The sequence below is a fragment of the Coregonus clupeaformis genome, chromosome 23, assembly GCF_020615455.1.
Source record: "Coregonus clupeaformis isolate EN_2021a chromosome 23, ASM2061545v1, whole genome shotgun sequence".
NCBI lineage: Eukaryota > Metazoa > Chordata > Actinopteri > Salmoniformes > Salmonidae > Coregonus > Coregonus clupeaformis.
Window position 1 is genome coordinate 58,113,911 of NC_059214.1, and position 27,933 is coordinate 58,141,843.

Consider the following 27,933-nt stretch of genomic DNA (forward strand, 5'->3'; position numbering starts at 1 on the left):
GCCAGACATGGTGTCAGTGTATTGTATGGTTTCATTTGTCTCTGTCTCTAGGACTGCACTGTAACCACATTAGCTCAATCATGTAATGAGGATGCAATTATTGGCCTTGACCTTTGTGAATGAGAGGAAAGCCTCCCTCCACCCTCCCTCCACCCTCTCCCCCTTCCTCATTTCAACATCATAATATGGATTTCTTTTCACACGTCAAAGAGTTTGTTACACTTAGCCATTCCAGTGTTTATTTTTATGGCTATTACTTTTTTCTTCACCTAGTGTAATTACTGTTATATATTTTTAAACCACAACTATGAGAGAAGTCTTCTGTATGCTTTAGCAGTGCCTAATGGCCATGTTAAATTGCTTGTTTTCCTGTATTTTCTGTGGCACATTTGCCACCGGCTTGTTATACAGTATTTAAATAGCATGGTATTTAGCCTTCATTGTATTGTAGCTACTTCTTCACTGGCAGCCATTGTGATGAAGTATGTGACATTGTCAGAGATGATGGTGTGTTGACCACATTAAGCTGTCACACACACACACATGGACACACGCACACACACACACACACACACCTTCAGGATGGGTTCTGATGGAAGGTTCTTCAGCGCACACCCATAGCCCCAACCCTCCAGCGAGCAGACAATGTATGTTTGCGTATGCGTCGACGTGTGTGTTTCAGGGTCTATCCGTGAACCCGGCAGGTAGCTAGTCCTGCATCCAGCAGCTCCACCCCTTGTCCTCCTCATTCCCCCTGTCCACTCTCTCACCACGGCACTCTGCAATTTAAAGTCCCTCCCTCTACTCTCTCCCCGTTTGGCTGCCAAGCCAAGTTTCATATCTGCTTCAATATTCTAATGCACTGGCTGTCTAACCGCCAGGCTCCTAACCCTGTGCTTCCTATCATTGTTGGAGAGGCAGTTGGCCCTGACCCAGCCCCATGCCCGCACAGCACACAGCCATCCCAGCCCCACGTGTTGAGAGATGTGCTCTCTGGCCCCTCCACTCCACCATGTCTGACTCTGCACTACATAGACAGGGCCTAAAGTGAGGTGCAGAGAGAGGTGAAACGCTGCAGAGCTACTTCCCGTCTGATCAGGAAGGAAGGCATTGTCCGGCCAACTATAGTCAGGGGAATGGGATGGAGAGAGAGAGAGAGAGATTGATTTTTAAAATACCTTTTTTGGCCCAATAGTTACATCATTGAAGGCACAAGCTTTACTTCATTGTAATAGACCTATAAAGTTAAAACAGAGAGAGAGAGAGAGAGAGAGAGAGAGAGAGAGAGAGAGAGAGAGAGAGAGAGAGAGAGAGAGAGAGAGAGAGAGAGAGAGAGAGAGAGAGAGAGAGAGAGAGAGAGAGAGAGAGAGAGAGAGAGAGAGAGAGAGAGAGAGAGAGAGAGAGAGAGAGAGAGAGAGAGAGAGAGAGAGAGAGAGAGATGTGTCTCGTTAGCTAGTGGCTCACCTCTCCTGTCGCTAAGTGCTTAGCACTGGCAACGAGACAGAGAGAGAGACAGATGGACAATAGAGCAGGGCTGGCAGCCTGTGTAAGGCTCTCTTTCTGCCCTTGGTGACAAGAGGAGAGTGACACCCACTGCTTCCGAGTCACTCAGTCAATCAGTCCATCAGGGATGTCAAAGTCACCAGTTATCCCTTAAGGGACTGCTATATCTACCTTACTATATCTCTATCTCGCTTGCTCTCTCGCTTATTTCTTTCACTCTCTCTCTTTTGTATTTCTCTCTCCCACTCTTTGTCTCCCTCGCTCCCTCCACATGAAAAAAATACTGCACTTTACTATAGAATACTACAGTACTTACTATATCATTCTGTAGTAAACTGTAGTATACTGTAGAATAATATACTACACACTGTAGTATCCCTCGATCATGTGTAGTACTTACCATAGAATGTTGTAGTATACTATAGTAAATACTACAGTATTATCAACTTTTTTTTTTTCTTAAATACTACATTAATGGCCGCAAAAATAGTACAGTCCCCAAAAACACGTCTTTAAAAAAAAAAAAAAAAATACTACAGTATCTTGCTACCTATCTCTGTTGTGAATCCTAGATAGAAACCTCTCCTCACCTCTGTGTACCAATGAGCTCTAAACACTGAAATCTCGCTCTCTCCTCCACTCCTCCTCTCCTCCAGTCATCCACTCCACTCCTCCACCTCTACCGCTTAGCTCAGCCTCAGCTCGACAGGTCTCCCATTCCACTGAATAGAGATTCTCGGGAGCAGAGATGCATTCATGTCATCCAAAATTGTCACTCAACAAACAGCAAGGCTTAGGCTTGTCACCGAGAGCAACTGTTATGGGAGTTAATTACTTGTCAGTGTCAGTAATGATAAATGTGAATCACCACCTCTTCCTCGGCTTCAACCCAGCCATCTAAACCCTATTGTCAAAGGCAACAAGCAAAGAGTGCTCCGCCATTCATCTTCCCTTGCATACATGCTCTATGCAAATTATCTGGCTTTTTTTAGGACTTTTAGAATATTTTTCCCTTTCTCTTCCTCAGTCAATGTATTCCAATTCTGGATATCTGATTGTATTTATTTTTCCATTATCACATGCTTCCTTCCCTTCTTTTCCCTTCACCTCCACCATTATATTATCCTTCAGTCCTCTGTTTATTTTTTATATAAGCATTCCACGGGTTACCAGGTCTCATTGGGTTGCCAGGTCCATTGAGGCCCCACTGTACATTATGCCAGTATCCCCCCTGGTTTTCCAATACAAAGCATATGAATAAAAGCAAGGAGGCACTTGAGACCTGCCATGACGTATAATTAAAAACAGCAGAGTCGGGGCCTTGCGTGGGGGACAAAGGTGATTGACTCATTTTCATAGAAACACCTAATAGAGGAAACAGCAGCTGCTAGGCAGCAGGATTCTGTATGTATTCTGATTAAATTGTCATGACCCCGTGTCAGTCTCTATTCACCTTCGGAAATATATAAATAAGAATAAGAGTCTCCCGACGGGCCCCAGTACCCCCTCTAAAACCCTCCCGTGTCGCAGCGGTTCACAGTTTGAAAGGGCTGAATGTATTTCCATAAAAAGAGAGTGAGAGAAAGCGAGAGAGCAGAGCAGAGCGGTTATTTAGATGTGCTTGACATTTCAGCGAGGAGGGAAGGTGAGGGATGAGGCAGTCGGCATATTAATATCAGTGGCTAACAAACCATTTCAGGTCTCCTCCTCCCTCTCTGCTAAGTGTCTAGACATACTAACCTCACCCCCCAGAAATGTCATTATTATATCAAAGAGAGGTTGGGCTCAAATTAGGCCGAATTTCCACCTACCTTCTTGATCTAAATATCACGATTACACTCACAATACTGTATGAATCAGCTGTGGATAAATGTTATGAGATTTGTTTTGGTACTACCACTGTAAAAATACTACATTGTTATCTGCATATATCATGAATACAATGACTGTATCTCTTTAATTCAGTATAAGAACTTCCTGTTTCTCACAGAGGACGCTAAGGTCCCCAGCTGTCTGATATTAAGTATGTCTGTAAACAGAGAGACAGAGAGGTATAATGTCTAATGGCCCTGACTGAAGAAGAGAGAGAAGGGTAAATGAAATGGAGAGAGGGAAAGTGAAAGAAACAAATGGCCTGTGTCTCATCCTCCCGTCGCTTTATCAGATTACTGTAAGAACCTGGCAAACCCCCACCTCCTCTCCTCTTCCCATCCCCCCATCCAGATTGATTGAGTATGAGTAATCGATTATGGCCACTTCAGTGTTGCTTGGCTGTCCTCTGTCTGATGCTGCAGAGAGAGAGAGAGAGAGAGAGAGAGAGAGAGAGAGAGAGAGAGAGAGAGAGAGAGAGAGAGAGAGAGAGAGAGAGAGAGAGAGAGAGAGAGAGAGAGAGAGAGAGAGAGAGAGAGAGAGAGAGAGAGAGAGAGAGAGAGAGAGAGAGAGAGAGAGAGAGAGAGAGAGAGAGAGAGAGAGAGAGAGAGAGAGATTTCCAACACTAAAACAGAGACCATTACTCTCCTTCTCAGGTAATTGGATTAAAAAGAAGGGAGGAAAGAAGAGATGAGATGCAGAGACCCAGACAGTAGGACAGCTTAGGTCACCACCAGAGCTGTATAGTCTTTGATGTTCCCTGTGTCACCTTGTTCTCTTTCTGTCTGTCTCTCTCTCTCTGTCTGTCTGTCTGTCTGTCTCTCTCTCTCTCTCTCTCTCTCTCTCTCTTCGTGTCTGTCAAGGAGGAGGCGGAGGAAGAGGAGAGAGTGAAGGAGGAAGAGAGGAATGGGAGGATAGAGCCGGTGGGGAGAGCAGACTCCTGTGTGGAACACTTCCCAAAGTTATCTCTGGAGTAAGTGCACTAGACACCCCCATCCTCCTGGTAGGAATGGACTCACCCAACTGTCTCTCTTCCTGTAATATAACCACTTCTTATGACAGGCATACCATATAGATTCACTCATCTCAGTACTCAATAACATGGTGGTGTCCATGAATCAGATGTTCTATACTCAATATATACACCATTATAACATAGTTACAGTACACTACAGACTCATTTTCAAAGACCACCTTACACTCAGTGCATGTATCCATCATCATCATCATCATCATCATCATCAACATCATCATCAACATGTGATTTTCCATGTATTATTTAACTATTGTTAATGTGACTCCCTCGTATGCACTCGCAGCTTTATTTGCAGGGCTGAAGCATCCCTCCACATTTCCAATTCTAGTTTTACTGCAGAACCCACAAAGACCTGATCTTAATCACTTAATTGGGGTCTCCATTTGGGTCTTTAATCGACCTCTGGTTCCTCAGCCTGACTGTATAATGGATGGCTTTATGAGAAGAGGCCTAGCTGAGCCAAAGCCAGTCTCTACAGGGACTGTATCCGAAATGGCACCCTATTTCCTATATTGTCCACTATGGGCCTTGGTCAAAAGTAGTGCACTACAAAGGGAATATGGTGTCATTTGGGACTGGGACAGTGAGTGACTGCAGTAACATGTCCCTAGCTGCTAGATAGAGGCTCCATTCGCAGACCTGTCATGTTATCCTGTTGTTTTGTGTTATTCTCAATTTTTTCTGGTTCTGTTTATATTTCACGCATGCGTTGCTCCCTCCCTCCCTCTGTCCCTCTCACCCCCTGCCTCATCCATCATTGTCCCACAGTGACATGCTAAAGCTGGTAGAGGTGTCCAATGTCGGCGGGCCTCTGGGGATCCACGTTGTGCCTTTCAGTGCCACGGACAGAAGGTAAAACTGAGTGCTGATCTAGGATCAGGTCCCACCTGTCCATATAACTGTATTCATTATGATCTAAAAGGCAAAACTGATCCTAGATCAGTATTCCTACTCCGAGAACCTTAATGATCCCAGTACTTCTATTAGCCACTGCTAGACTTATTAGCGCCCAGCTTCCCTGTCCCAGTATGAAAAGACTACAGTACTCCTACTAGGCTAGCCCCCTGTCCTGATCTGTCCGCTGCATCCTTTTGTTCAGTTTGATGCTCTCACTCGCTCTGTATCTCTCTCTGTCCATTCTTTCACCCGATCTCTCTATCTCTGTCGCTCACGGCTGTCATTGTGAGTGACTGTGATGTTTCTTGGCCTCTTTTTTAATCTTTCTTCTTCCTTTTGTGTTTTCCATTTCTGGAACTCTTGTCCCTTACCAATGTGAGTGCTATTTTACAGCTCCAAGGAGACAAGGAACATTAAAAAGGAAAGGATAAAAGTGGTTTGTTCTTGACTGGAGGCTGTACAGTCTGTTCTCCACATTTCTTTTATTGTGAGTTCTATGTTCCGAGTTATATCCACGGGACACGATGGACTTCAGATGTCCTCTGGTTTGAAGGTGACTTATTAGGTGAGAAATAAATTGTTCTGGCTACTGTATCTATTTAGGCGTTTTACCCTCCTCGGTGAAGAATAGTGATGACGAGCATGATGCTGAATATATCAGAGTTTATAGTTATTCACAATCAGCAGGAACTGGGCAATGCAATCAAACTAAAAGCTCATTTATAACATGGGTCCTACATGTACGCCAATGGATTGGCACAGCGCACACCCCCAAGGTCAGGGTAACATACGGATGTGTCCCAAATGGCCCATAGGGCTAAAAGTAGTGCACTATATAGGGAATAGGGTGCCATATCGGACACAGTCATACAGTGGAAGGAACACTAAGGAAAGAGGTGAAAACACTGATGGAAGAAATTATATGGGATATCATGTGGGACTGTACCATTGAAGGTTGCTGTTGTCATTTCATTAAGATAACTCACTCAGGACTTTGATTCTATTGACGTTCCTGAGAAACTGGCATAATGTTGTTGAACTAGAAATAGGCTTGACCTTTGAGAATTGAGCATCTGATTCTTACAGTATACTGCCTTAGCTTTGGCTCAGAAAAGGAAGATGAAATATTGATATTAGATATTAGAAATAAAATAAACAATATGATTGAATGACTATAAACATCAATGATTTTGATATTGGATAAAGCCTCCTGACAAACTGGCTTAAACTGTTTGTTTTTTTCTGCTTCCTCTATCAAAGTGGTCCTTTGATTTTGGCCTTTGGAAATGGCCACTGTCTGACAATGTTGCAACATATTATTCCGTATGGTCCCATCCATACTGTTTCCTCATCAGATCCTTCAATTACGTCCCAAACTAGATAACGTGACAGAGACTGTTTAGTCAGATGATGTTAATGGCCTGCTCAGCTCTTCCTCCAGGACATCAGGCATTAGCTGCCGAGGGCTGTCTCATTACCGTCTAGACGAGCAGGGTCAGACGTCCGGCCCAGACGGAACACTCAAAGTGTCTGCTGTCACGACGATGCTAGCACAGCAGCCACTGGTTCTTTGCAGCTGCAGGGGAGAGAGGGACGTGGATAGGGGAGAGACACACACTCTCTCTCTCGCAGATGCGACACCGCCACCATTTCAATAATGAGATCTCCTTCTGTGACCACTGTGAACTGTAAACAAGAGTCAGACATAATTGCGCTGCGTAAATGGATCCTGATTGCATTATTATTCAATTAAAGTCAATAGATGGAACAGGTGGTCTCTGTCGCTCAGTCTCCTCAGCTCAACTCCTCAACTATCTCTCAATCAACAGGCAAAGCTTCTGCATAGGAGCTGACGAAGGGAGGGACTCGCCTGTAGAGTTGTAAAATTCTGACAACTTTTCTAAAATTCCCAGATTTTCCAGGAGGGAATAAGCAGGAAATCCGGGAATTACCGAAAGTTAATATACTGGTAGAAGGCTCAATACATCTTAAATAATGTCTTCTAGTTTGAATGGAGTGAGTGATAAGCACCTTAGCAAATGTCCAGTAGCATATGAGAGAGACAGATCTGAAAGTGTGCTAATGCTTTTTTCATTAAGAATGAGGGCACCTTTATTAATGGTGATGAAATCACTAAGAAGCCCCATGTTATGCCCAATCATTAGACACTGTACTGAATACAGATTGCTAATCAGTATCAACTCCATCTGGGTTCAATATAAAGCCCTTGAACACCAGTAAAACACTGATCTAAGATCAGTTGCTATACTAGATAGGCTGCGTCTCAAACTCTTCCCTATGGGCCCTGGTCAAAAGTAGTGCACTATAAAGGTGCCTTTTGGGATGCATCCATTGTCTTGCTTCCACACCACCTAGCTAGTCTATATTGACTCTATGCTCCTCTCCCCACCACTCTATCATCCAATTTATGAAGCCTCAGCCTGCTTACTCTGCTCGCCTGCCGTGTGGTGGACAAAGGCCTTTTGTACCACTTAATTCTAACTTAGTAATGTGCCATTTACCCCCATTGAGGAGGGAGATGAGTTTGTGGTGGTGAGTGAGCATGCCCATGTTATACAGCCAATGAAACTAATGAGCTGAGGCGGCTAGTGGCTGCAGTGTGCCCCTTTCGGCTGAAATGCTAAACAGCTCCGTGAATTTAGCCTCGCTCGTCTGGAAGAAAATGACTTTTTTTTGTCTTTTTCTTTGCGAGAGGAATGGTTGTTGTTTTTGTTTACGTATCTAATAAAATACAGAGAAAATTGTCCGTTTTTCACCTCCTAGTGTCCTTGTCTGCTTATGTAAACCCCCTCTAGCCCTATCAGAAATCCCATCCAAAATATCAGTCAGAAATAAATCCCACTTAATATTCAATCTCTTTTCTCTCCCTGAATAAGTTTTTACCTTACTTGAGTCTCAGGAGCCTTAAAGTCTTAAAACTTCCCATCAGAAGTGGCAACAACAGTCTGAGTGCACACAGTATACCTGCAGCTTCTCCTGGTCCTTTGAAACAGGAGTTATGGTTTTGCTGTCTGTGCATCTATCAGATCTCTTTACACGTCTGTGGTAGCGCGGTGATCCGGAGGGCGAGAGAGAGCTAAAACCCCAAGCTGCTTTCTGATGTATTTATTTACTGCATCAGGGTTTGAAGGTAAAGATTGTGGAGCTTGGAGGGGATTGCTGAGATGGCAGGCTGTGCATTTGTGTGTGTGTGTGTGTGTGTGTGTGTGTGTGTGTGTGTGTGTGTGTGTGTGTGTGTGTGTGTGTGTGTGTGTGTGTGTGTGTGTGTGTGTGTGTGTGCGCGTGCCTGTGGGTGTGTGTGCCTTTGGGTGTGCGTGCACGTGTATTTATAACAATGCTGCCTGCTCACTTTTTAAGCCCTGACAGACAGACAGACAGACAGACAGACAGACAGACAGACAGCGTCACTGAAGCCATAAAACCATCACTAGTCTGAAGACCAGGATTAGCACTTAGATGTCTTTCACAGGGAGAAGGGACAGCTCAATATTACACACCACAGCATTTATGGGAAGAGAGAAAATAGTATATGTCAACCTGCCTCATCATGGCTAAAGTTTAGGAAGTTAGTGTTGGTGTCAATAATCTAGCTGATTTATGATATTGATTTGGAGATACTGAAGTAGGTATTTGATGAAGATCCCTTGACAGAGTTACTATGCAGTGTTTCTACAGTAATAGTTACTATTCAGGGTTTCTACAGTAATAGTTACTATTCAGTGTTTCTACAGTAATAGTTACTATTCAGGGTTTCTACAGTAATAGTTACTATTAAGTGTTTCTACAGTAATAATTACTATTCAGGGTTTCTACAGTAATAGTTACCATTCAGTGTTTCTACAGTAATAGTTACTATTCAGGGTTTCTACGGTAATAGATACTATTCAGTGTTTCTACAGTAATAGTTACTATTCACAGTTTCTACAGTAATAGTTACTATTCAGTGTTTCTACAGTAATAGTTACTATTCAGGGTTTCTACGGTAATAGTTAATATTCAGTGTTTCTACAGTAATAGTTACTATTCAGGGTTTCTACAGTAATAGTTACTATTCAGTGTTTCTACAGTAATTATGTGTTCTGTGCATATCTTCACAACCCTTCCTTCGACTTTCCATTACTTATCTTCCTGTCTCTTTTGACTTTTCTTTACATGACAATCTTTCTAATGAATTCCCTATTCTCAATTAAAGGGATGCAGAGGACAATTACTAGTTGTTTGCGTTAAACTGATATTAATTGTTCTGTGAAAAGTCTTAGACCTGGTGTGTGTATACTTTAACGTGTGGTTTGACCTGGTGTATAAAGTGTCTGTAATGTGTGTAGAGCGTGTTACATGTGTGTGTGGAGTAAGTGTAACGTCTGTAAGGTGTGCGCAACATGAGTGTGTGTAATGTCTGTGACGCGTGTGTAGAGTGTGTTTTACCTGTGTGTGTGGAGGGTGTGTAACGTGTGTACCGTTGTTCCAGGACCCTGGGGTTGTTAGTGAAGCGTCTGGAGCACGGGGGCAAGGCGGAGCAGGAAGGTCTGTTCGAGGAGAACGACTGTGTCGTCAAGATTAATAATGGGGATCTGAGGAGCATCCGATTTGAACAGTAAGCCCCCCCGACCTCACCTCTGTCTTGACAGAGATGGGACATATTCAACATTTACCTGACATTACCTCTTAACTTTCTTAAACATATATTTTGCGAGCTTTTTTCTCTCTGCCTTTGTCTCTCTTGCTTTCTCTCTCCAAAATGTACAGTAATACATTGTACTTTAAGCATTATGAGTCAGATACAGTTGGAAGACTATTTGAAATGTGATAGTTGTGCCCTCAGTGATCCTCTATAAAGACCACATGATGACCTATAGTCCTTGATAAGCGCCTCTACTCCTCTGAGCTTACCAACCTTAATATACCTTTGCGCCCGAGCCTCACCTTCCTCTGTTCTATTGATTTATTGCTACTTTTCATTTCCTAAAGTGGAATGAAGATGCAAGGCCATTGCTAGGAGGGGAGGCACACACACACACACACACACACACTAACACAGCTTTAGAGTCATATCGGTGCTGTCTTTTCCAGAGATGAGAAATAGATTGCATTTTGTCCAGACCCTGACCCAGAGCCAGGATGTGGAGGGAGGGAGGTTGCCCTGGCTAAAATCCTCCCCATTAGGAAGAGCTCCTGCCTGGTTTAGTGCTGACTAGGATGGAGCTTTCAGGATTCACATTTAGCTGTCTTAGGGTGAGGCCTGATGGGGTATCTGGGGATGTGGTAGGGTCTGCCTGGCTTTAGGCTATACAGAGAGTACATGTGGAGGGGACACTATAGGTACAGTGGGGGAAAAAAGTATTTAGTCAGCCACCAATTGTGCAAGTTCTCCCACTTAAAAAGATGAGAGAGGCCTGTAATTTTCATCATAGGTACACGTCAACTATGACAGACAAAATGAGAAAAAAAAATCCAGAAAATCACATTGTAGGATTTTTTATGAATTTATTTGCAAATTATGGTGGAAAATAAGTATTTGGTCAATAACAAAAGTTTCTTAATACTTTGTTATATACCCTTTGTTGGCAATGACACAGGTCAAACATTTTCTGTAAGTCTTCACAAGGTTTTCACACACTGTTGCTGGTATTTTGGCCCATTCCTCCATAAAGATCTCCTCTAGAGCAGTGATGTTTTGGGGCTGTCGCTGGGCAACACGGACTTTCAACTCCCTCCAAAGATTTTCTATGGGGTTGAGATCTGGAGACTGGCTAGGCCACTCCAGGACCTTGAAATGCTTCTTACGAAGCCACTCCTTCGTTGCCCGGGCGGTGTGTTTGGGATCATTGTCATGCTGAAAGACCCAGCCACGTTTCATCTTCAATGCCCTTGCTGATGGAAGGAGGTTTTCACTCAAAATCTCACGATACATGGCCCCATTCATTCTTTCCTTTACACGGATCAGTCGTCCTGGTCCCTTTGCAGAAAAACAGCCCCAAATCATGATGTTTTCACCCACATGCTTCACAGTAGGTATGGTGTTCTTTGGATGCAACCCAGCATTCTTTGTCCTCCAAACACGACGAGTTGAGTTTTTACCAAAAAGTTCTATTTTGGTTTCATCTGACCATATGACATTCTCCCAATCCTCTTCTGGATCATCCAAATGCACTCTAGCAAACTTCAGACGGGCCTGGACATGTACTGGCTTAAGCAGGGGGACACGTCTGGCACTGCAGGATTTGAGTCCCTGGCGGCGTAGTGTGTTACTGATGGTAGGCTTTGTTACTTTGGTCCCAGCTCTCTGCAGGTCATTCACTAGGTCCCCCCGTGTGGTACTGGGATTTTTGCTCATTTTTGATCATTTTGACCCCACGGGGTGAGATCTTGCGTGGAGCCCTAGATCGAGGGAGATTATCAGTGGTCTTGTATGTCTTCCATTTCCTAATAATTGCTCCCACAGTTGATTTCTTCAAACCAAGCTGCTTACCTATTGCAGATTCAGTCTTCCCAGCCTGGTGCAGGTCTACAATTTTGTTTCTGGTGTCCTTTGACAGCTCTTTGGTCTTGGCCATAGTGGAGTTTGGAGTGTGACTGTTTGAGGTTGTGGACAGGTGTCTTTTATACTGATAACAAGTTCAAACAGGTGCCATTAATACAGGTAACGAGTGGAGGACAGAGGAGCCTCTTAAAGAAGAAGTTACAGGTCTGTGAGAGCCAGAAATCTTGCTTGTTTGTAGGTGACCAAATACTTATTTTCCACCATAATTTGCAAATAAATAAATTAAAAATCCTACAATGTGATTTTTTTTTCTCAATTTGTCTGTCATAGTTGACGTGTACCTATGATGAAAATTACAGGCCTCTCTCATCTTTTTAAGTGGGAGAACTTGCACAATTGGTGGCTGACTAAATACTTTTTCCCCCCACTGTATGTTGTAGTAGAGCATTAATACACTGGTCATCAAACATACAGTACCTTTCCCTTATGGCCTAGTTCTGTTAGATGATATCTTTATAATAAAGCATATTCACATTTTCTAAATTCACTTTGTGACCAAGTTTGGCAGCAGTTATAACCTGGCCCAGCCTTCAAAACTCAAAACTATTGTACCTACTTAGCTAGCTACATTGTTCATTCATTCATCTAGACTTGGCAAGCCACTGAAGTGTTTGGCAATAGTAAATACTGTGCAGGACTTGTCATTGGTAAACATCCACAGTACCTCCCAGGCCTCTCTGCTGTGAAAGAGGCTTATGTGTGTTTTGCAAACCAAATCCACAAGGGAGCAATGTTTTCTATCGCTCCACATACACACGGCTCACAGCTCTCACCGGCAATCACCAACGTGAACGCACCGTACCACGATATGATTCTATAGGAAATTAGTGGCAAAGTAAATCACTTTTTACAATCTCTCTCTCTCTCTACTCTCCTTGATTGTGCACTGCACCATACAGAGATAATTCAAAGTGATATTATAATCTTATTGGATTGTTTTGCATGGATAAATATTTAGAAGCGGTTAATCTAACTAAATGTAATGATGCATTGATGGGGTAATTTATTATTCAATCAGAAAGCTGAGCTGCTCGTCTCCTCATCGTCTGATTACTGGAGTGTCACTGTGCCTCTCATTACCCACCGTAGGCTGCTGCAGTTCACATGATTTGAGGGAGAAATTAACATAAGAATGAAGGACCAAAACCGAAATAAGTGTCTCGGCACACTCCGCTCCGCGCTGAGGTGAAGTGCTGTTTATAATGGCGGAAGCGGCTTAGCGATTGTCAATAACTCATTTGGACGGGTTCAATGCGGTATCATGGGCGTGATAATGGAGAGGCTGGGAACGCGCGGGGGATTGTTGTCTATCACATCATCCTCTGCTACGCTACTCACACACGCACATGCACACACGCACGCACGCGTACAAACACACACCCCCCCTCTGAAGGCCCTTATCCTCTTATGCCGTGGGACCGACAGGGCCACTCCAGGCCAGACTATCTATATGCTAAGTGGCATCTGAGCTCAGGACAAAACAATGCAGCATCAGAATGAGAAAAAAAGCAGCTTTTCTTATTTGGTTCCAAACTAATACAGGAGTTTGTCCATTCCGTATAAAATAAACGTCTTTGTATGTGTGCCGTCTTTGTTGTGTTTACTGCATGTCTCCCATTGTATTCCTTGTTGTTTTATCATTTTACTGTCTAGTGAACAGTGGCCTCACCCATAACCCCTTTCCATACACACACACACACACACACACACACACACACACACACACACACACACACACACACACACACACACACACACACACACACACACACACACACACACAACATGATTTGATAGATATTTGAATGTATAATGTTGACTGGCTGAATCTCATTGTAGTTCAACGTCTCACCCTACCAATGCTAAAGCTGATCACGTCCTCCTCCTGAGACTATGCTGTCATTGACACGGCACAAACAGTATCTAGCTAATGTAATCTCTGAGTTAGCCTTTTCTCCAGTGATTCACTACTATTAGCCTCTGATTATCCACGTTGACCTCCCCTCTTTACTTCTCTGTAGCTTCTCTCTCTGTCTGTATCAGTAAGCTGCCGTATCATACTGTACATTACCTTGTGTTCTTATCAAGCTATAGCTAATATAATGATTTGTATGCTGCCTCTTCTCCACTTCTCTTCTTCTATATGACCTCTCTCTATCTGTTTTAGTACACTGATACAACTGCATTAGCTCATTTTCTTATCAAGCCCTCGCTAATGTAATGATGTGTGTTGCTGACTCCTCTCCTCTCTACTCCAGAGCACAGAACATGTTCAGGCAGGCCATGCGTTCTCCTGTCATTCTGTTCCACGTGGTCCCGGCCTCCATGAAGAGCCAGTATGAGCAGCTCTCCCAGGGGGAGCTCAGCCCCCCATGTCCGAGGGGGGAGAGGGGTAACCGGGAAAGCTTCAGCTCCAGCCAGGCCTCGGACCCCCAGGCCCCGCAGCCCGGGGAAAGGGGTAGTCTGGTGGTCCAGGGGGGGATGGGGTTGGAACACACCCCACAGAGGATGTCCTCCCGGTCAAGACCACACCCCATTCCCATCCCCAGCCCCAAACACCAGAACCATTGTCCTCTACCACAGCGTGTACCAGACCACCACTTCTCCACCTCGTTACCTCACAGCGGAAGCAACAACGTGTCCTCGGCCCCCTCTCCATCCCTGCAAAGGAGAGTCAGTGCCAACCCTACCGCAGGCTACTTCAAGAAGACAGGCCGGAGACTTAACATCCAGCTGAAGAAAGGTAAACACATGCAGGCATTCAAAATGCACACACAAACACAAACACAAACGCACACACACACACAACAAAACACTATTATTGTGAAACTGTAAATATTATTTTTGGGGGTATATTCATAAAGCTTTCAAAGGTCCTTTAATTCACTTCAATAAGAGATGATATCTCTAAAGTGTCCATTCTTATCCTAGCTACAGTTGAGATGAGTGCTGTGTAACTAATACTGTTAGAGACCTCAAAGAGTTGATATTTCATTGTGAAAGACTGTCTATCCAGCACTGTTTCACTAACCCACATGCAGGCCCAAATCTAATTTGTTCTGCATCACAGCAGCATCTTAGCTGCACACAACACTCTGGGGAGGAGAGCTCTAGGGATACACACACACACACACACACGCATGACCCACACACACAAACACACACTCAAAGGAGAACTGTTTTGTCCTCCTTTGAGTGTGACAGACTTCAAAAGGTGGATGTTAGAATGAGTTGTGCTGAATGCTGCTTACATACAACCTGCAAACGTCACTTCAAATCTCACACACACACTCTCTCTCTCTCTCTCTCTCTCTCTCTCTCTCTCTCTCTCTCTCTCTCTCGCGCTCTCTCTCTCTCTCTCTCTCTCTCTCTCTCTCTCTCGTTTTCATTCTTTGTTTTGGCACGTCGTTCTGTCCTAGTGCCTTTATCACACTTTTCACAGCATGTTAAAAGGGTAAATTAGCCCTCTCAGTCGGTGCTTGCATTCAATTCTATTAGCATTCACAGTTGGAGACGCAAGCCGTAAAGATGCAATTAACTACAACAGGCAGGGCCGCACACATACACAACTGTGTGAGATACTCACAGGCCTCTGCAGCAGAAACAGCAGCACTGTTGTCACCTTGTTTCATTGAAAAGCAAACACACACACAGAGGCAGAACACACACACTCAGTACAGGCTGTCTGATGATGCAGATGTTAAGTGCTGAAAGGTGTCACGGGGGATAGAGAAAAATCTTCAGGGAATGGCGAGGGCAGCAGGAGGCATAGGCTAAAAGCAGTGTGCTCTCTGGGTGCCACCATCTCATATCGCTATGCAATATGTTCACATAAATCCCCATCGTAAACAGCGGATTTGAAGGGGTTTTGTATGTGTCAATGCTACGTAGGTTTAACTTCTTGCTTATTATTGTGAGGGTTAGATGATGATTTCGACATGCTGTCTACACACACAGGGCCTAGTGTGCATGCACACACACACACACACACACACACACACACACACACACACACACACACACACACACCAAAATGACAGCCCAGTGCCAGTAGTTTGGTTTATTTGCACTAGCAGATCGGTTTAAGTTTTAACTCAACATGAAACCCATAATTCTTAAAGTATGCAGTTATACAAATGTCAGAATGTATTTCTTAGATCATTTAACTGGCTCCAATGCTGAATTGAACTTGTCCCACTTGTAAGCTTTCATGAACTATTATGAGACTCATATGATAACAAATTACACAAGATTATGTACAACCCTTATGGAAAAACCACATGAATTTCATGTGATCACGTGTGATCTTATGTGAAGTTAATGTGATAACATGTAACTACACATTTTAGCACATGTGAAAACATGATCTCGGTAAATAAATGTGATAACAAGGGGATGCAAAATGTAGACGTGATACCAAGAAACTGCACTTGACAAGGTTTTCACTTGTTAAATTCAAAATGTTTTTTTTACATGTGAATGTTTTTCACATGTGAAAATTCAATTCCACATCTGAGTTCGATTTTAACATGTGAAAGTTTTTCACCCGTGAAAGTGAAAATTCCACATGCGAGAGTGAGATTTGTCACGTGATAGTGTACATTCGATTTTCACATGAATTTTTTTTCACGTGAGGTGAAAGCATGTGTTAAAATGTGAACTTTAAATGTAAATCATACGAACATATGGTTTCATATATAAACGACTGACCTCACGTCTCTTTTGTTTTCACATGAACATTTCAGCTCAACATGTGAAAACAACTATTTCACATATAATATAATGGCGCCGGAGGAGATGGCTGCCATTTTACGCGCTCCTAACCAATTTGTGCTATTATGTGTGTTTTCTTGCGTTATTTGTAACTTATTTTGTACATAATGTTTCTGCCATCGTCTCTTATGACCGAAAAGAGCTTCTGGATATCAGGACAGTGATTACTCACCTCGTACTGGACAAAGATTTTTTCTTCATCAAGTCGGACACAAAGGATTTACTTCAGACACCCGACAAGACCACGTGGCCTGGTTCGACTTAGGAGGCGCGCACACCCACCGCTTCCAAGTATACTACTCGCTAATGTTCAGTCTCTGGTTAACAAGCTCGACGAACTCTGGGCAATGATTTCTTTCCAGAGAGACATCAAGGTATGTAACATACTTTGTTTAATGGAAACATGGCTCTCTGGGGATATTCTGTCGAAAGCGGTCCAGCCAGATGGGTTCTCAATTCATCGCGCAGACAGGAATAAATATCTCTCCGGGAAGCAGAAGGGTGGAGGTGTGCGAACCACCGCATTTAACCATGGCAAGGTGACTGGGAATATGGCAGAATACAAACAGTGTAGCTACTCAATTTGCAAGGCAATTAAACTGGCAAAACATTAGTGTAGAGACAAAGTGGAGTCGCAATTCAACGGCTCAGACACGAGACGTATGTGGCAGGGTCTACAGACAATCATGGACTACAAAAGGAAAGCCAGCCACGTCGCCGACACCGACGTCTCGCTTCCAGACAAGCTAAACACCTTCTTTGCCCGCTTTGAGGATAACACAGTGCCACCGACGAGGCCCACTACCAAGGACTGTGGCCTCTCCTTCTCCATTGCCGACATGAGTAAGACATTTAAGCATGTTAACCCCCGCAAGGCTGCCGGCCCAGACGGCATCCCGAGCTGCGTCCTCAGAGCATGTGCAGACCAGCTGGCTGGTGTGTTTACGGACATATTCAATCTCTCCCTTTCCCAGTCTGCTGTTCCCACATGCTTCAAGATGGCCCTGTAGCACTCACCTCTGTCATCATGATGTGATTTGAGAGACTAGTCAAGGATCATATAATAATAATAATATGCCATTTAGCAGACGCTTTTATCCAAAGTGACTTACAGTCATGTGTGCATACATTTTTACGTATGGGTGGTCCCGGGGATCGAACCCACTACCCTGGCGTTACAAGCGCCATGCTCTACCAATTGAGCTACAGTGGACCACATGTCACATCTACCTTACCTGTCACCCTAAACCCACTTCAATTTGCTTACCGCCCCAATAGATGCACAGACGATGCAATCGCCATCACACTGCAAACTGGATTACCAGGACGTGAAATCCGAGCATGTGCTGATCAGCAGGCAAGTGTCTTCACTGACATTTTCAACCTGTCCCTGACTGAATCTGTAATACCAACATGTTTCAAGCAGACCACCATAGTCCCTGTGCCCAAGAACACTAAGGTAACCTGCCTAAATGACTACAGACCCGTAGCACTCACGTCTGTAGCCATGAAGTGCTTTGAAAGGCTGGTCATGGCTCACATCAACACCATTATCCCAGAAACCCTAGACCCACTCCAATCTGCATACCGCCCCAACAGATCCACAGATGATGCAATCTCTGTTGCACTCCACCCTGCCCTTTTCCACCTGAACAAAAGGAACACTTACGTGACAATGCTATTATTCATTGACTACAGCTCAGTGTTCAACACCATAGTGCCCTCAAGGCTCATCACTAAGCTATGGACCATGGGACTAAACACCTCCCTCTGCAACTGGATCCTGGACTTCCTGCCGGGCCGCCCCCAGGTGGTAAGGGTAGGCAACAACACATCTGCCACCCAGATCCTCAACATGGGGGCCCCTCAGGGGTGCGTGCTCAGTACCCTCCTGTACTCCCTGTTCACCCATGACTGCATGGCCATGCACAACTCCAACACCATCATTAAGTTTGCCGACGACACAAAAGTGGTAGTCCTGATCATCGACAACGATGAGACAGCCTATACGGAGGAGGTCAGAGACCTGGCCGTGTGGTGCCAGGATAACAACCTGTCCCTCAACGTTATCACGACAAATGAGATGATTGTGGACTACAGGAAAATAAGGACCGAGCACTCCCCCATCCTCATCGACGGGGCTGTAGTGGAGCAGGTTGAGAGCTGAAAAGATTTGGCATGGGTCCTCAGATCCTCAAAAAGTTCTACAGCTGCACCATCGAGAGCATCCTGTAATGTTGCATCACTTCCTGGTATGGCAACTGTTCGGCCTCCGACTGCAAGGCACTACAGAGAGTAGAGCGTACGGCCCAGTACATCACTGGGGCCAAGCTTCCTGCCATCTAGGACCTCTATACCAGGCGGTGTCAGAGGAAGGCCCTAAAAATTGTCAAAGATTCCAGCCACCCTAGTCATAGACTGTTCTCTCTGCTACCGCACGGCAAGTGGTACCGGAGCGCCAAGTCTAGGTCCAAAAGGCTTCTTAACAGCTTCTACCCCCAAGCCATAAGACTCCTCAACAGCTAATCAAATGGCTACCCGGACTATTTGCATTGTCCCCCACCCCATCTTTTACACTGCTGCTACTCTCTGTTTATTATATAATAATACATATAATATGCCATTTAGCAGACACTTTTATCCAAAGCAACTTACAGTCATGTGTGCATACATTTTTACGTATGGGTGGTCCCGGGGATCGAACCCACTACCCTGGCGTTACAAGCACCATGCTCTACCAATTGAGCTACATCTATGCATAGTCACTTTAACTCTACCTACATGTACATATTACCTCAATTACCTCGACTAACCGGTGCCCCCGCACATTGACTCTGTACCGGTACCCCCTGTATGTAGCCTCACTACTGTTATTTTTACTGCTATTTTACTGATTTTATTTATCTATTGTTTACTTAACACTTATTTTTCTTAAAACTATATTGTTGGTTAAGGGCTTGTAAGTAAGCATTTCACTGTAAGGTCTACACCTGTTGTATTCTGCGCATGTGACAAATACAATTTAATTGGATTTGATTTTAAATATGATTTTCACATGTGAAACTGCATATTTCACATGTTTTTGTAAGGGATGTAATAAAAATGGACGGGGGGGTGTTTAAGGTAAGGGGTACACTGTTCAGCTAAAATAGTGTAAACATATTTTATCAATATGATTACGTTTGACACTATCATTTCGTGCTGACTTCAAAAATGACCCAACCTGGGATTTGAACTGTTGGGGTACACTGATCTTTCTGCTGTGCCACCAGGTCTGCAGAATTTTCAGAAGTCCCCTACAGATGTATTACCTATAATACATCTCTGTACTTAGCAATGGACTGCCGTCTGCACTGCTATTTTAGTTATCAGTTAATATGACTATTCTGTCATCTTTCATTTAATTTACTTATTTCAGCAATTTGTGGGTTTTCTGTATAATTGTCTAATGTTGGTGGAGCATATTATTCTGTTTTAATGTTACTCCTGAATCACTATGATAAATATAATAGTTTTTCTTCAACATATTTTTAACAAAGCTGAGATTTACTTTGAAGTCCAAAGTGTAGGAATCCAAGTGAAATCAGTTATTGACACAGACGTGGTGGCGTAGCAGGAAGATTGTAATGCTGTCAACCAAGAGGTTGTGAGTTAAAATCCCAGTTGAGGACATGTTGAATAATAATTACTGTATAAATAAACATACACAATGTAATCATGTATGTCAAAGTGTGTCAAATATGTACATTGAAAACACACTAGCTCAGCCCCCGGGGACATATTAACGACACATTTTTGTTTGCAGGGCATCACCTGTGAAATGTCATGTGTAATCTCATATCCACATGTCAAACTTCACATGAAATATCTTAACATGTGAAGTGTTCCAAAACCACATGGTTTCACATTTGGAAAATCACATTTTTCACATGTGAAATTTCACTTTTGAAATCATGTGATTTTCCACGTGAATTTGTGTTTTTTCCGTAAGGGAACCTATCAAATTCAATATTAACTGTCCATTTGCAGAATATTCAGAGACCATTTCCAATTTGTCCATTATTTATTGATTTGTTTATCTTGATTCCTCTTTATAGGGATGGAGGGAGGGAGAGAGGGGGAGAGAGAGAGAGACCCGGCAAGAGTCCGAGCGTGTTCCTGGCTGGGAAATTAACAAAAGTGTCTTAATCAAATAATGCAGCCAAAACGACCGACGCAGCCCATTAAGACTCATTCTAATTTGTTGCTGTGCTTCTCTATGTCTCTTCATGTTTGCTACATAATTGGCTTATCGGATCTGGGATTCAGACTTAACCCAATGAGTCCCACTGTATCGCCGGCCCATTTTGAACTTCTAACCCCTTTTAAACATTGTGGGTTTGAGCTAAAGACTTCTGGGTTGTACCATTTGATTCGTATAAGCTGCATCCGTAGATACCAACCATTAGTCTAACGGGGACTGAGATAGTGCGGTGTTTGTGAGACAAGGGCGGATCCCGAAGGGGCCTGGTCTTTTATACAAAAATGTCTGTAGAGTCCGAATGGTTTGAGCTAAAAACTATTAAAAGCTATCTATGAAAAGCTGAGACTCTCACATGTAACATTTGCGCTATCCCACTCACAAGCTACACAAGAGTCGTTAGAAGGTAAGGGGTTCTTCTACATAGACGATCATTGGAAATGCCAGGACATAGTTTCTATAATATTGTAATAAGCTCACATAGTTGCTGTCACAAACCCCACACAGTTGTCACTGACTAGTTGTATATTCGTTTCGCAGTGAGCAAACCATGTTTGTACTTGCAGCATTCATGAAATATTTTTTGTTATCAGGTTTCTGCTTTGTCAATAAAACTCATGAATGCAACTGTTTATGTCAAATTGTCCTGAAAATAAAATGGTAAACACTTAATTGTGAGGCTAAATATAAGCGCTGGATATGCAGATAAAGTCAGATAAATGAAAAGCCAATTTTTGCTGGGATCTCGGGACTGATAGAGTTAATCCAAAAAGCGTCTATTACCCCAAAGAAAGACTTTAGTATGCTAGTTAATTACAGCCAGTGCTATTAGAGAGAGATGCATTCTGCTAATTGCCTGAATGGAAGCCCTTAACGTTGGGATCTTAGAATGTAGAGGAGTTTGATTCGGCTAAGTAGAGTGATTGGAGAAATGGAATGGAATGGAATTGCCAGAACAGAAAGGGTAGAGGATAGAGGTCGTCACAGACCAGCTGATTCAGACTACACCCTAGGTTCTATAAAGGCAATAAAGTGCCGTTTTGGATGCAACAAATTCCACTACTGTACGTACACACTGAGGATCCCAGACAGCAGTATGGGCAGCTGTCACATTAGCAGACACCGGCTACTAGTGCAGAAAGGATCTTAGTTAGTCTAACTGGGATGTGCCTATCTATCCACTGCGTTTTCAGAACTCTATAATAAGTAAAAAGCATAGTCAATATAGTTTCATAAATCCTTATTCTGGTGTGTTGGCAGGAAGAAAATAACCTCAGTATATTCAACAACTTTGTTGACACCTCTCTGTCAGCAACATTCTCTTGTTGTGGTGTGTACCGCTCTTAGTTCCTAGATCTATATCTTCATTCCTGAATATAGAATACACCCAAAGTTGCTGTTCACTGTGTTTTCTTGCTGCTTCATCTTAGTGCTAGTGAAGCAAAAACAACACCCATATGCACACACACACACACACACACACACACACACACACGCACGCACACACACACACACACACACACACACACACACACACACACACACACACACACACACAGTCAGTCAGTCAGTATCAACCAGCGAGACACTGAAGACAGGAGAAAATAGGTCATGATGCGTGATCAGACAGTGAATGACAGGCCAGTAAAATGAACAATCTCTTCAACAAGAATACTAATCACTCTACTGTCAGGAAGGCTTCAACTAACAACACACCCGCCACCCTGCCGGTTACACATATTAATTAATAACTTGTTTACCATGGAGGGACTCATCTCACCGACTCACTGAGTGGAACCATTGTTGTTAATGCTTCCCCATCTACAAGTAGAAATGTCCTTCATTTCCTTACTGGCATTTGGCAATGATTTTGGTTGCTTCCTAAATGACACCCTATTCCCTTTATAGTGCACTACTTTTGACCAATCCTTTATTGGGCAGACAGTGTAGGATTGGTCGGTCGATAAGGTCAGTGTTGATATTCCTCTTTTGTAAGCTATTATTGAATTTCCCTGCCTTCCCCGTCTGGCAATTGATATGATGCGTCCCAAATGGTACCATATACCCTACATAGTGCACATTTTTTGACCAGGTCCTATAGGGCTCTGATCAAAAGTAGTACATTACATAGGGAATATGGAGCCATTTAGGACACAGACATAGTCATTTAGAACCCTATAAAGGTCATTGTCAGAACTTGGGAGGAAACATCTTTACAGTGCTATGATGCCTGAACCCTTAACATTGTTTTCTAAGATTTAGTGATGTTTTCACTAGCAAACTTTATTTGATCTGATATGTGGTGTATCAAAAGCATCTAACTCTGAGTTATGGGCGAAGGCAGGGAAATCCCTTCACCCCATTGCTGACCATTATCTGTTTCTAATGCCTGTGGACACTCCACAGAGAGGGAGAATAAAGCCTTTACTCTGCATGCTGCTATTCTTGTCTGCAACCAGTTTTACATTCAAGCAAGTCACATCTGTGGTTCCGTTGTCCATACACACACGTATAAAGTACACATTTATCACAAACACCCAATTTTGGTTAATAGATTTGACTTATATTTAGACACTTTGGAGATTTAATGCTTATTTTGTATGTTGAACCACAACCTAAGCTGCCCGCCCATTCTTTCACCAATAGAAGACCGTCCATGCAAACCAATACGTTTGAGATTACTTATTAAGTACTGTAGTTTGATAGGTTTGACATGATGGTCAAAGCCATAAATAAAGTTGTCCTTCCACATTTGGTTCCTGATGCACATTTAGATAATAAGAGGGAGCATAAAAACCATGTCCTACAGTCCTGCAATCAGTTAATGTTTGGTGTATTATTTTCCTCCTGCAGGTCCTGAGGGTCTTGGATTCAGTATCACGTCACGTGACGTCCCCATAGGAGGCTCTGCCCCCATCTATGTCAAGAACATCCTAGCTCGGGGCGCTGCGATCCAAGATGGCCGCCTGAAGGCTGGCGACCGGCTGCAGGAGGTGAGAGGCGGAGTTCATGAAGTCTCTTCTTTCAGAACTTTGGTGAAACATCACAGTATGGTTGAAAAATATATGGCAAATAGAAATCCAATATGGATGGTGTTAAGAGATAGATGGGAGGTGTTGAATGGAGCTGAAGGATGGGACTAATAACAACTAACAACAACTAATAACAGCAAGATAGCTAATGTAGGGCATGCTGTGTCCATAATAAGTATATAGGTAATAGGTTGAGAGCTTTTGTGAAGGAGCACAGTTGGAGATATATGGTATATAGAAGCAAACCGGATGGGCATCATGAAAATGATCAGAGAGGTTGAGGGTAGAGGAAGTTCAGGAGTAAAAACAAACAAAACAGAATTATTGTAAAATTGACTGTGTCCATAAAATGTATATAGTATGTATAAGCTGGAAGTAGAGGCCTAAGCATTGTTGTTCACTAGTTTACTCCAATTAGAGAAGGGGTGGTGGGGTTGGAAAGTAATAAAGGGAAATAAAAATGTTTTAAAGGATATATATATATATATATATATATATATATATATATATATATATATATATATATATATATATGTATATGTATTTATATGCATGTATGTGTATGTGTATGTGTATGTGTATTTATATATATATATATATATATATATATACAGTGAGGGAAAAATGTATTTGATCCCCTGCTGATTTTGTACGTTTGCCCACTGACAAATAAATTATCAGTCTATAATCTTAATGGTAGGTTTATTTGAACAGTGAGAGACAGAATAACAACAACAAAATCCAGAAAAACGCATGTCAAAAATGTTATAAATTGATTTGCATTTTTATGAGGGAAATAAGTATTTGACCCCTCTGCAAAACATGACTTAGTACTTGGTGGCAAAACCCTTGTTGGCAATCACAGAGGTCAGACGTTTCTTGTAGTTGGCCATCAGGTTTGCACACATTTCAGGAGGGATTTTGTCCCACTCCTCTTTGCAGATCTTCTCCAAGTCATTAAGGTTTCGAGACTGACGTTTGGCAACTCGAACCTTCAGCTCCCTCCACAGATTTTCTATGGGATTAAGGTCTGGAGACTGGCTAGGCCACTCCAGGACCTTAATGTGCTTCTTCTTGAGCCACTCCTTTGTTGCCTTGGCCGTGTGTTTTGGGTCATTGTCATGCTGGAATACCCATCCACGACCCATTTTCAATGCCCTGGCTGAGGGAAGGAGGTTCTCACCCAAGATTTGACGGTACATGGCCCCGTCCATCGTCCCTTTGTTGCGGTGAAGTTGTCCTGTCCCCTTAGCAGAAAAACACCCCCAAAGCATAATGTTTACACCTCCATGTTTGACGGTGGGGATGGTGTTCTTGGGGTCATAGGCAGCATTCCTCCTCCTCCAAACACGGCGAGTTGAGTTGATGCCAAAGAGCTCCATTTTGGTCTCATCTGACCACAACACTTTCACCCAGTTCTCCTCTGAATCATTCAGATGTTCATTGGCAAACTTCAGACGGGCATGTATATGTGCTTTCTTGAGCAGGGGGACCTTGCGGGCGCTGCAGGATTTTAGTCCTTCACGGCGTAGTGTGTTACCAATTGTTTTTTTGGTGACTATGGTCCCAGCTGCCTTGAGATCATTGACAAGATCCTCCCATGTAGTTCTGGGCTGATTGCTCACCGTTCTCATGATCATTGCAACTCCACGAGGTGAGATCTTGCATGGAGCCCCAGGCCGAGGGAGATTTACAGTGCTTTTGTGTTTCTTCCATTTGCGAATAATCGCACCAACTGTTGTCACCTTCTCACCAAGCTGCTTGGCGATGGTTTTGTAGCCCATTCCAGCCTTGTGTAGGTCTACAATCTTGTCCCTGACATCCTTGGAGAGCTCTTTGGTCTTGGCCATGGTGGAGAGTTTGGAATCTGATTGATTGATTGCTTCTGTGGAGAGGTGTCTTTTATACAGGTAACAAACTGAGATTAGGAGCACTCCCTTTAAGAGTGTGCTCCTAATCTCAGCTCGTTACCTGTATAAAAGACACCTGGGAGCCAGAAATCTTTCTGATTGAGAGGGGGTCAAATACTTATTTCCCTCATTAAAATGCAAATCAATTTATAACATTTTTGACATGCGTTTTTCTTGATTTTGTTGTTGTTATTCTGTCTCTCACTGTTCAAATAAACCTACCATTACAATTATAGACTGATCATTTCTTTGTCAGTGGGCAAACGTACAAAATCAGCAGGGGATTAAATACTTTTTTCCCTCACTGTATATATATATATACAGTGGGGAGAACAAGTATTTGATACACTGCCGATTTTGCAGGTTTTCCTACTTACAAAGCATGTATAGGTCTGTAATTTTTATCATAGGTACACTTCAACTGTGAGAGACGGAATCTAAAACAAAAATCCGGAAAATCACATTGTATGATTTTTAAGTAATGCATTTGCATTTTATTGCATGACATAAGTATTTGATCACCTACCAACCAGTAAGAATTCCGGCTCTCACAGACCTGTTATTTTTTCTTTAAGAAGCCCTCCTGTTCTCCACTCGTTACCTGTATTAACTGCACCTGTTTGAACTCGTTACCTGTATAAAAGACACCTGTCCACACACTCAATCAAACAGACTCCAACCTCTCCACAATGGCCAAGACCAGAGAGCCTTGGAAGGACGTCAGGGATAAAATTGTAGACCTGCACAAGGCTGGGATGGGCTACAGGACAATAGGCAGGCAGCTTGGTGAGAAGGCAACAACTGTTGGCACAATTATTAGAAAATGGAAGAAGTTCAAGATGACGGTCAATCACCCTCGGTCTGGGGTTCCATGCAAGATCTCACCTCGTGGGGCATCAATGATCATGAGGAAGGTGAGGGATCAGGCCAGAACTACATGGCAGGACCTGGTCAATGACCTGAAGAGAGCTGGGACCACAGTCTCAAAGAAAACCATTAGTAACACACTACGCCGTCATGGATTAAAATCCTGCAGCGCACGCAAGGTCCCCCTGCTCAAGCCAGCGCATGTCCAGGCCCGTCTGAAATTTGCCAATGACCATCTGGATGATCCAGAGGAGGAATGGGAGAAGGTCATGTGGTCTGATGAGACAAAAATAGAGCTTTTTGGTCTAAACTCCACTCGCCGTGTTTCGAGGAAGAAGAAGGATGAGTACAACCCCAAGAACACCATCCCAACCGTGAAGCATGGAGGTGGAAACATCATTCTTTGGGGATACTTTTCTGCAAAGGGGACAGGACGACTGCACCGTATTGAGGGGAGGATGGATGGGGCCATGTATCGCAAGATCTTGGCCAACAACCTCCTTCCCTCAGTAAGAGCATTGAAGATGTGTCGTGGCTGGGTCTTCCAGCATGACAACAACCCGAAACACACAGCCAGGGCAACTAAGGAGTGGCTCCGTAAGAAGCATCTCAAGGTCCTGGAGTGGCCTAGCCAGTCTCCAGACCTGAACCCAATAGAAAATCTTTGGAGGGAGCTGAACGTCCGTATTGCCCAGCGACAGCCCCGAAACCTGAAGGATCTGGAGAAGGTCTGTATGGAGGAGTGGGCCAAAATCCCTGCTGCAGTGTTTGCAAACCTGGTCAAGACCTACAGGAAACGTATGATCTCTGTAATTGCAAACAAAGGTTTCTGTACCAAATATTAAGTTCTGCTTTTCTGATGTATCAAATACTTATGTCATGCAATAAAATGCAAATTAATTACTTAAAAATCATACAATGTGATTTTCCGGATTTTTGTTTTAGATTCCGCCTCTCACAGACCTCTACATGCTTTGTAAGTAGGAAAACCTACAAAATTGGCAGTGTATCAAATACTTGTTCTCCCCACTTTATATTAAAATAGATTTAAAAATACATATAAAAAAAACACACAAAAAAGTATCTTCCTTCTTCCTCCTCTTCCTCCTACTGTATCCCTTCCTCTTCATTAGCCTTGTCATGCTCCAACCCTTTCTTCCTCCTCTTCCTTCCATGGATTTAGAATTTTGTTCTGAGAGACATCCAATCAACATTGTTTTATGTCATATGGAGTAAAACACCTT

At 43.2% G+C, this 27,933-nt stretch overlaps 1 protein-coding gene across 2 annotated transcripts in view; it reads left to right on the forward strand.

Annotated features, from left to right (window-relative positions):
- Positions 1-27,933, forward strand: part of LOC121549961 (partitioning defective 3 homolog) — a 439,443-nt gene that overhangs the window by 245,119 nt on the left and 166,391 nt on the right. For both annotated transcript variants that reach the window (XM_045206775.1, XM_045206776.1), the window contains exons 6-10: positions 4,236-4,345; positions 5,177-5,260; positions 9,795-9,920; positions 14,126-14,610; positions 23,734-23,873. In XM_045206775.1, the coding sequence (XP_045062710.1) occupies positions 4,236-4,345; positions 5,177-5,260; positions 9,795-9,920; positions 14,126-14,610; positions 23,734-23,873 (945 nt within the window). The remainder of the gene's footprint in view (positions 1-4,235; positions 4,346-5,176; positions 5,261-9,794; positions 9,921-14,125; positions 14,611-23,733; positions 23,874-27,933) is intronic.